This window comes from Lupinus angustifolius, chromosome LG13 (genome assembly GCF_001865875.1).
Source record: "Lupinus angustifolius cultivar Tanjil chromosome LG13, LupAngTanjil_v1.0, whole genome shotgun sequence".
Classification (NCBI taxonomy): Eukaryota; Viridiplantae; Streptophyta; class Magnoliopsida; order Fabales; family Fabaceae; genus Lupinus; species Lupinus angustifolius.
In genome coordinates, this window is record NC_032021.1 from 8,120,281 (window position 1) to 8,131,469 (window position 11,189).

An 11,189-nucleotide genomic window follows, 5' to 3' on the forward strand; every position below is an offset into this window, starting at 1 on the left:
TATAATGACCATGAGTTTAAACTGAACGATTTCTATGATTCCAAAGGCATAATTTACCAAACTAGTTGTGTTGAAACTCCTCAACAAAATGGAGTTGTTGAGAGAAAACATCAACACATACTAGGAGTCACTAAAGCCTTAATGTACCAATCTGCTATGCCAAAATGCTTCTGGAATTATGGAGATGCACATGCTGTCTATCTTATCAATAGACAACCTTCCACTTATCTCAACATCCCTATGAGATTCTTTATAACCATGAGCCAAATCTATTGAACCTTAGAATCTTTGGATGCATCTGCTTTGTTTATACCCTAAACAATAACAGAAAGAAGCTTGATCCTAGAGCAAGGAAATGTGTGTTCATAGTATTTAAGCATGGTGTAAAGGGATACATACTATTTGATTGCATGACTAATGAAATTTTCTTGTCTAGAAATGTGAATTTTTATGAAAATGTTTTCCCTTTCACCAACAATAATGATCAGTCTAATGAAGATATATCTATTCCTACATCTTCTTTCAATATCAAAGATTATTACCTTGATCATGATTGCATATCTGCTTTACCCATCATGAATGAAAATAATAACTATGTTGTTACTGATTCTAGCAATGATATACCTGACTTAAATGAATGTATGGATTATAACAACAATAGCAATGAAAACCTGAGAAGGTCATCTAGGGAAAGAATTGTCTCTACCTACCTAAGAGATTATCATTTGTCTCTAGGAGCTTCTGCACCCTTAAGAGCCAAGAAAGAGGTTAATAATCCCTTAAACCAAGTCATATCCTATGAAGGCTCTCATGTAGTCAGAAAAACTATAGTATGGCCATTAGCTCTAACGTTGAACCATAAAGCTATAGTGAAGCCATTAAAACTGAATTAAAGGCTCTTGAAGAAAACAACACTTGGATTCTAACTAAACTTCTAGAAGATAAAGGAGCCATAGGCTACAAATGAATTTTTAAGATTAAGCATCATGCTGATTGTAGTATTGAAAGGCATAAAGGCTATATTAGTGGCAAAAGGGTATACTCAAACATCAGGAATTGATTACCTAGACACTTTTAGCCCTGTAGTAAAAATAACCACAATTAGAACCATAATTGCCTTAGCCTCTATGAAAGGATGACATCTGTAACACCCCGAAAAATACTCTTTATTTATTACGCGGAAAAATGAGTAAATATTTTTTTTTAATTGTGATATAAAATTGTTTCCTTTTAAAAACCTTTCTTTTCCGGGACATCACTTTAAGTAATATATAATGCGGAAATCAAAACCGGTTACCTAACGGTAACTGAAATGATACAACATTTCTCGAATATACATCTTCATAGATATAAAAGATCATAAGTACTTAATATACATATCAAACAAGAAAGGGCGGAAATATTGATCATCGTCAAAAGACACTAAACAAAGACATGAACAAGCTGAAGCCGTCAATGTTTCAAAAGTCATAAAATGATAAGCAACTCCTAGTGGCTAACTCCAAAGCTAGGATACTGCCTCTCCTCAATTCTGCATGCTCCCTCCTGGAACATCACAGACGGGTAGCTCCAAATCCGAGCAAAGCTGTCTATCTGACGAGCACACGTCCAAAAAGCAAGCAATAGAAAAGAAGAGAAATAGAGAGAGTAAGACATCTAATGAATATAATTCATTGACAACATGAACTTACTCAGAATATTACACTCAGATATGAAAAGCAGTTCATATATATATAACATATCACATTATAACTCATCAGTTGTTTGCGTAAACAATTATCCAATCCACATGAGTAATATAACCAAACTCATCAATTGTTCTCATAAACAATTATCTAATCAACCTATGTAATGTAAACAACACTTATTCCCAAACAATATCATAATTCACCATTTATCAATATATAATTCCCACTACATATTTTTAGCAATATTAATTTATTCAGCCAATGTATCACAAATCTTTGTATGATGAGACCAAGTGTGTCTTATAAGAGATTGTTAAAATAAAATATTCCTATCCTTATTCTTTATTAGATACTGATCAGACAAATTCCTAGTTAGGAGTGTTATGAGTGGTACAGTAGTTTCAACATGTGGTTTACTAATTAAACTATATACCAACGAAATTAAATATATATATTTATAATATATTAATATTAGTGTTGAAAAATCAATAAAAAACCAATATATTTTTTATTTCAATAAAAAATTAATTTTAAATAAAAACCGGCTGGTATGACCGGTACAATTCAATTAAAAACCGGCTGATATGACCGATTTTGACCAGTTTTAACTGATATAATTACATGATTGATATAATTATTATACCAAATCGGTATTGAAACCGGTTCACTGGTATATTGGTTAAACCCACCATTATGAAATGGTTATAACAACACTGTTAGTTAGGATATGAAAAAAAGAATCTAGAAAATAAAATAATCAACCATGATGAATTAAGTATTTCATATTTTTCTATCAGTTAGATTAAGAAATATGTATATATAGTGATCCTCTGAAAGTTTTATACATTATCAATTCATCATTCACTATTTATTTTTATTTTAAAAAAAAATAATATAAATAAATAATAAATGATATATTAACTATATATAAATATTTTATAATAACAGTGAATATACATTACACTTTTACTTCAACTAGAGTTACAGCTTGACTTTCATTATTCAATGTTCACAATTAACAAAAAAATATAACCTTGAATTCTAGGACGACAACTAGTTAGTTATAATAATAATGCCGTATCCCATTGAACCAGGGAATACATCTACTCTGCTTTTCTTTTACTAGAAAAATTACCAGTTTTCATATGAAGATTTGATCATCCTTTATAAAATTCATCCATGTTGATGCAAGGTTCTTAGGCACAGTTCTTATTTTTTGGGTACAAGATTCTTAGACACTGTTCTACTGCAACAAAAATAAAAGAAAAAGATGTATGTAACATGTAGTAAAAGTTTTTATATTATTATTGCATTATCCACTGTTCATTTTTAATCATCTTTGACTCTTAAATAAAAATAATAAAAATGAATAAATGATGGATAACATACTGACTATGCATAAATCTTTATATTATATAGATATTACACACTTATCGTACACCTTCCAATGTTTTTTCCATGTTCCTTGATGATGAATGGCCCAAATTATGCAAAAGAAAGTAAGAAACACAGAAACAATACTTAATTATATTCCTCTAATATTGGACCTATAGAAAAACTTAAAAGAGAAAATATGTATGTACTAATAGTGTAAGAGTTTTTAACTATTCATTCATCATTTATTTTGAATCATTATTTACTTTTAAATAAAAATAAAACAATGATATAATGCAATGACCATGTAAAAATCTTTTCCACCATCTGTCAGTCAAAACTTAACCCATGGAAAGTTCCCAACTAAATACTAAAACGGAAAATAAACATGGGAATCATTATTACTCCTTTGTATATTATGAAAGGCTAGACTTGGCCAGTTAATTTGTTATGGACCCATTCTTTGAGAATAACAAATGAAAAAATTGATGTGAGAGAAACAAACATTAGACATGCCTTTGGGAAAATATCCAAAGTGCCTCCCCTAATTAATAACAAACACCCTCTCAATCACAGTTATGGAATCTATATAAATTCAACATTTTTTATATATAAAATAAATGATTTCATTACTTCAATAGTGAGTATACTTATGCATTAATTAATGAAGTTACAGCTCATACGGCCTTTTTATATATATAAACTCCAGTCCAGGATGTAGGATTTTTCATGGTACTATGTTGAAGACCCTAAAGGCTACGATCAGAACCAGTTTTATGTCCTTTTCCTAACTTAAATAGTATATCAAAAGTCCGAAATTAGTAAATTATATGCAAGATATAACGCATAATCGCGTCAGTTATTAGCAGTAAAATGTGGGCGAAAACGATGTAAACAAGTTACTACTTACTATTGTCCTAAAAGTAGTGATAAAAGAATAAAAAAATATTGTTAATATTAAGTTTTGTTTATAATGAATGTATTATTCTTATGTATTATGTTTAAGACTAACATATATATTGATAGTGTGAGCTTCAACATCATTCATACATTAAATAGTGTTCATGTTAAATCTTATTAAACCATAATAATATGGGAAGTGAATCAGACACTTCACTTCAAATTTAGAAAAAACAGAATGTTACTCTAATATTTCATTTTACTTCCGTCTAAAAAAAGAATGAGAGATGTTAATATAATATAATTATACATAATTATTAATTATATAAAATTTTATATCTATATATAATTATATATTTTGACAAAAAATATTAGTTATATAATAAATCATTTCTTCCAACCAAAAACGGTAACCATTTAAACCTGATAATCTAATACATGATATCTTCCCATTTTATGTCCAGCTTGAATTTCATAAGATTGATATTAAATAATGAAAACTCATATTTATTTTTTCAAAATGATGATGCAATAATGTTGAATGCCTATCGGCACGTGATCTCAACTTCCAGAGGAGTTACATAGCCAAATCATAAATTTACTAAAAATACATAAATAAAGTTAGATGATAAACTAAGTTAAAAGTAATATATATTAATATAATAACATTCTTCTTAATCACTTATAAAAATTTTAGATAATATTTTATTTATTAATAATTGATATATTTCCTTCTGCTAATGAAATTATGATATATATTATATAATCATTTTTAAAAAATATTTCTAAAAATTAAATAAACAATTGTTAACATGTGATAATTTAAATAATCAGATGTCACAACAAATATACTTTTATATTTATTCTCTTAGACGAATGAGTTGTTTGTTGCAGATAATATTAGGTGTTTAAAATTTATGCATTATTATTATATACTTCACTATTAATTTGTATTACTTTTATTTGAGAATCAATAATAATTACAAAATAAATGAAATAATTTGCTTACAATATAGAAAACACTTATATTATTAATATATAAGTATTAAACTTATATTATTAGATTAAAAATCGTACGATTTTAAGTGTAATAAATTTAAAGTTATTAAGGAATTTTCCATTGTATAAGAGATGTGTTACTCGATTGTATGAGATGAAAAAATATTTAATAATTAAATTTTTATTTTGGATATATATTTTTAAACTTTTAATTTGAGTATATTTTTTCAAACATTTAATTTGAGTATATTTTTTCAATCAAGATATCAGAATGGAATGACATATATGTAAGAATAGTAACTGTGGTAAAGAGAAAAGGATAACATACTCCACATCCAGTATCAACAGCGGTTCTAATAGAACCATCTCTGAGATTAATCAACTTTCCAATATCATCAATATATTTATCAGCTCCCAACGGAAACATCGTCCCACCACCGGGGAACCTAAACCGGTCACCGTCAAACCGTATCCAGTTCTGCACCGCCTTCTCTACCGTCAGCTCACGGTGAGGCACGTTCGCATACCACGCCAAATCCCTACTTTCCGGCCACGGAAACGGGTTTCTGTACCCGTGCGGCGCAGGTATGCGGCATTTAAAGAGTTCATTCTTCTCCGGGCAGTGTCGTTCTCTGTATATCATGTTTTTGCGGGAAAATCTTAGAGAACGGTCGTGGTCCTCGCAGGGTGTGTATTCGCTGTATTTTATGGCGCAGGGAGGGTATTGCTTAGAGGTGGTGGTTGTTGTTGTGGTTGCGTTGTGGTGGGAGATGAAATCTAAGTGGGTGGTGGAGGTGACGGTGGTTTGGGGGCATTTTGTGGATTGGGTTTTGGTGGTGGTGGAGGTGGGAGTGGTGGTTTGGTACGCGCCGAAGAGGTAGGAGATGATGCAGAGTAAGGCGAGGAGGGAGTAGAGATTGGTTTTCTTGGCGAGGTTGAAGAATGAAGAGGGTTTGAAGGTTTTGGCGGTGGGGTGGTAGGGTGGAGTAGAGTCACCGCCGGCCATTGCGGTGGTGCTGCTGCTGGTGGTTTAATAGGAGAGTTTATTGATGGTGAAGAGTGAAAATGAATATGTGGATATATTGTGGGTTTGGGGATGTTCGATGAAATGCTCGTGTGACGATTCAGTAATAAGAAAAAGACAAGTAGGGGTGTTTGTGTTGAGTTCCCCCAATGGATGTGCTTAGGCTGTGGTGTGAATTAGGGATAATAATTAATTAATGTTATTTGTAGATTTTTTGGTATTATCAAAAGTTTTACTTCACTATTTTTGTAAGTAATTAATTTATCTTGAGGTTTATAGCTGTCATTCTAAATAAATGTTACTTATAGGAATCGAACCCTCGAGTGTGATTTAGTTAGATCTTATACCAATAGATCATCATCTTGTTAATTGTAAATATTGTTAACGATACAAAAGTTTTTTATTATTATATTATATTTATTTAGAATAATAATAATAATTAAAAATGAATAATATATATAAAATTGTTATAAGTTCATACTTTTTTTTTATTGCAGCTGAGTCGGTGAAAGATTGGTTACATTTAGGTAGAAGTTAATTAGGGGAGTGTTAGGACTCACGAGCCATATGTGGAGTATAATTTTGGGTAAATTGTACAAATGACTCTTAAAGGTTTGGTCAAATTACACCACCCCCATTTCCCTTCAAAAATTGTACTATACCCTTGTGGTAATTAATGGTCTCCCCTTACCTTTGTAACTTTGTTAAATTTCCATCTATGCATGATTACACAACTCTCTCCACCACCCTGGACATCGCTAACTATTAAACAAGGTTAATTTCATAAGTATGCATCGGATTTGGGGTTGCAAGATGCTAAGAGTTAGAATAATTGGGGTTTGCCTAGTAACAAAGAAGAAAATAATGAAGGTAATACGTAACTAGGCTTTTGGTTTGATTCACACCCACCGATCTCTTTTATAGATAGAATACAATATATTGGCAAATTTATGGTGTTAGTGTAAGTTGACTTTTTTATTACCATACTTAAAAAATCGTCAAGCTTATAGGCGTTTTTTGTTTTTTTTTGTCCCCCCATACCTAAATCGTCTACCTCATAGGAGTTTTTATTTATTTATTCATTTTCTCAAGAAATCGTCAACCAAGTTGACGTTTTTTATTTTTTTATTTATTTTTCAGGGGCAAAATCGTTAGTGATGTAGGAGTTTTATTTTTTTAATCATAAAGTACCTAAATCATTGGTGCCATTGGAGTTTTTGAATTTTTCTTTTCATAGCAAAGTCGTTGCTGCCATTGGAGTTTTTCATATGAATTATTTTTAATTTCCCTAGCAAAATCGTCACTTTTCATAGACCAGACTTTTTTCTCGAACAGGTCAGACTCAGACTTTCTAAAAAGCATATTTAGCTTAACAGGCGAGACTGTAGGCCACCTAAAAGGCCTATTAAGCCTAATAGGCCGACCTATTTAATTATATTATATAAGAATGTTAAAATTATACTATTTTAATATAAGCAATATTAGAATTAGATGAGCCTAACTAAAAATAAGCCTATAAGCTCATTAAAATGTAGACATGGTAGTCTATTTCATGAGCATATAGTATAATAGGCCTTTAAATAAGCTAATAGGTCAGACCAGGTTTTTAAACAGGTCAGACCTAGACTTTGAAACTTTTCTTAAACATGCTAACAGGCCAGACCCAGACTCCTATATGTTATATAGGATGTGCCTATTTAAGGCCAAGCTTAGCCTGACCTGTTTCCACCCTTAGCTATGGATGCCATTTTTCTAAGATGGTATCAAAGCATCTATTGATGCTCTACTGCACCATTGCTTTTCATCTCTGATTTTTGTTTTTATCCCTATCTTATTTCACCATCTCCTTGCATTTTCGTTATTGCTAATTCTATTACCAAGGTGATGTATTTCGAATTTGCAATGTTGAAGAAGAAATTTATGGTGTTAGACAGGGAAATAGATCTATTGATGCTTACTATACTCATCTAAAAGGGTTGTGGCAGGAACTAGATAACTTTAGTCATAGTCCTTGTTGCCCAATCCAATGTGATTTTAATCTTGCTAATCTTATTAGATCCTATAGAGAGAATGACTATGTCATTAGATTCTTAAGGGGCCTTAATGAGCAATAATCTGTTGTTAGGTCCCAAATCATGCTCATGGAGCCTTTGCCCTCCATAAATAAGGCCTTTTCCTTGCTTATTCAACATGAAACTGAAATGATGCCTATTAACAACCCTCTAAGTGACACTAAAATCCTTGCGAACGCTACTAATAAAATTAATAATAGAGCAAGAATTAAAGGAAGAGAATACTCTACCAATGTTGGAATAGGAAGGGGGTTTGGTTTTAGAAATGGGAGAGGAAGAGGCTATTCAAACACTAAAATGTGTTCTTTCTGCAACAAAACTGGGCAAACAGTGAACACATGTTATAAGAAACATGGCCTCCCTCCTCATTTCAAGAAAGCCAATAATATCAATAACATTGTGGGTTCTAGTGAATAAGAGACTCAAAGCATTAAAGAAGGCCTAGAAGTGTTCACAGCAGAACAACATAAGGCCATTATGACTATCATCAAAGAACCTGCTAATCATTAAATTAACCAAATCACTAACCAAGTCATTAGTCTGGACTCTCTCAATGTAGGTAACTCTAATAAAATGAATTGCACTACAAAGTATAAGGATTGGATCCCTGACACTTGAGCAACATATCATGTTTGCTTCAATTTGTATGAATTTCAATCTTATATGAGAATTGACCCTATTCAAATTAGGCTATCCAATGGTAGTGAGGTAATGAGCACAATTGTTGGAATTGTCATGTTTTCCAAAGACCTCTGCCTAAGCAATGTGCTTTACATATCCAAATTCACTTTCAATATGATTTATGTATCCAGATTAACCTCAGCCTTAAATTGCAAGCTAAATTTCACCAACTCCAAATGTGTGATGTAGGAGGAATCCACATTGAGGATGATTGGTTCAGTTGAGGCAAAAATTGGTTTATACACCATCAATTCTAAAAACTTGTCTTTTAGCCTAAGTAATTGCATAGATGTTGTTGAAAATAATGAAACTAAGGACATTGATAATAATGATCTGTGGCATAAGAGATTAGGCCATCCATCTAATGCCAAACTTGTTACTATGAATAAGATGTTTTCTTTCATTCATCATAGAAAAGATAATGTGCCTTGTGATGTTTGTCATTATGCTAAACAAAGAAAACTTACCTTTCAAACTAGCACAATTGAGTCAACTCACATCTTTGATCTCATTCACATTGACATATGGGGCCCTATATCTATTCCCTCAATCTTAGGACATAGATATTTTCTCACTATAGTTGATGACAAGTCAAGACACAATTGGCTATTTTTTATGAAAACAAAATCAGAAACATCTTTACTTGTAAAATCCTTTATCAATATGATTGAGACTCAATTTGAGGCCAAGATAAAAGGTATACGATCTTATAATGACCATGAGTTTAAACTGAACGATTTCTATGATTCCAAAGGCATAATTTACCAAACTAGTTGTGTTGAAACTCCTCAACAAAATGGAGTTGTTGAGAGAAAACATCAACACATACTAGGAGTCACTAAAGCCTTAATGTACCAATCTGCTATGCCAAAATGCTTCTGGAATTATGGAGATGCACATGCTGTCTATCTTATCAATAGACAACCTTCCACTTATCTCAACATCCCTATGAGATTCTTTATAACCATGAGCCAAATCTATTGAACCTTAGAATCTTTGGATGCATCTGCTTTGTTTATACCCTAAACAATAACAGAAAGAAGCTTGATCCTAGAGCAAGGAAATGTGTGTTCATAGTATTTAAGCATGGTGTAAAGGGATACATACTATTTGATTGCATGACTAATGAAATTTTCTTGTCTAGAAATGTGAATTTTTATGAAAATGTTTTCCCTTTCACCAACAATAATGATCAGTCTAATGAAGATATATCTATTCCTACATCTTCTTTCAATATCAAAGATTATTACCTTGATCATGATTGCATATCTGCTTTACCCATCATGAATGAAAATAATAACTATGTTGTTACTGATTCTAGCAATGATATACCTGACTTAAATGAATGTATGGATTATAACAACAATAGCAATGAAAACCTGAGAAGGTCATCTAGGGAAAGAATTGTCTCTACCTACCTAAGAGATTATCATTTGTCTCTAGGAGCTTCTGCACCCTTAAGAGCCAAGAAAGAGGTTAATAATCCCTTAAACCAAGTCATATCCTATGAAGGCTCTCATGTAGTCAGAAAAACTATAGTATGGCCATTAGCTCTAACGTTGAACCATAAAGCTATAGTGAAGCCATTAAAACTGAATTAAAGGCTCTTGAAGAAAACAACACTTGGATTCTAACTAAACTTCTAGAAGATAAAGGAGCCATAGGCTACAAATGAATTTTTAAGATTAAGCATCATGCTGATTGTAGTATTGAAAGGCATAAAGGCTATATTAGTGGCAAAAGGGTATACTCAAACATCAGGAATTGATTACCTAGACACTTTTAGCCCTGTAGTAAAAATAACCACAATTAGAACCATAATTGCCTTAGCCTCTATGAAAGGATGACATCTGTAACACCCCGAAAAATACTCTTTATTTATTACGCGGAAAAATGAGTAAATATTTTTTTTTAATTGTGATATAAAATTGTTTCCTTTTAAAAACCTTTCTTTTCCGGGACATCACTTTAAGTAATATATAATGCGGAAATCAAAACCGGTTACCTAACGGTAACTGAAATGATACAACATTTCTCGAATATACATCTTCATAGATATAAAAGATCATAAGTACTTAATATACATATCAAACAAGAAAGGGCGGAAATATTGATCATCGTCAAAAGACACTAAACAAAGACATGAACAAGCTGAAGCCGTCAATGTTTCAAAAGTCATAAAATGATAAGCAACTCCTAGTGGCTAACTCCAAAGCTAGGATACTGCCTCTCCTCAATTCTGCATGCTCCCTCCTGGAACATCACAGACGGGTAGCTCCAAATCCGAGCAAAGCTGTCTATCTGACGAGCACACGTCCAAAAAGCAAGCAATAGAAAAGAAGAGAAATAGAGAGAGTAAGACATCTAATGAATATAATTCATTGACAACATGAACTTACTCAGAATATTACACTCAGATATGAAAAGCAGTTCATATATATATAACATATC

The 11,189-nt window shown here is 31.7% G+C and overlaps 1 protein-coding gene across 1 annotated transcript; it reads right to left on the reverse strand.

Annotated features, from left to right (window-relative positions):
• LOC109363556 (probable methyltransferase PMT16) lies at positions 1,075–5,967 on the reverse strand. Its single transcript, XM_019609816.1, has 2 exons — positions 5,290–5,967; positions 1,075–1,080 (listed from the first exon to the last, which is right to left on the reverse strand). Exons 1-2 carry the CDS (start codon positions 5,965–5,967, stop codon positions 1,075–1,077), a joined length of 684 nt encoding a protein of 227 aa, XP_019465361.1.

Coding starts and splice junctions, on each gene's coding strand:
- LOC109363556 (XM_019609816.1), bottom strand. CDS start 5,967: ATGGCCGGCGGTGACTCTACTCCACCCTACCACCCCACCGCCAAAACC.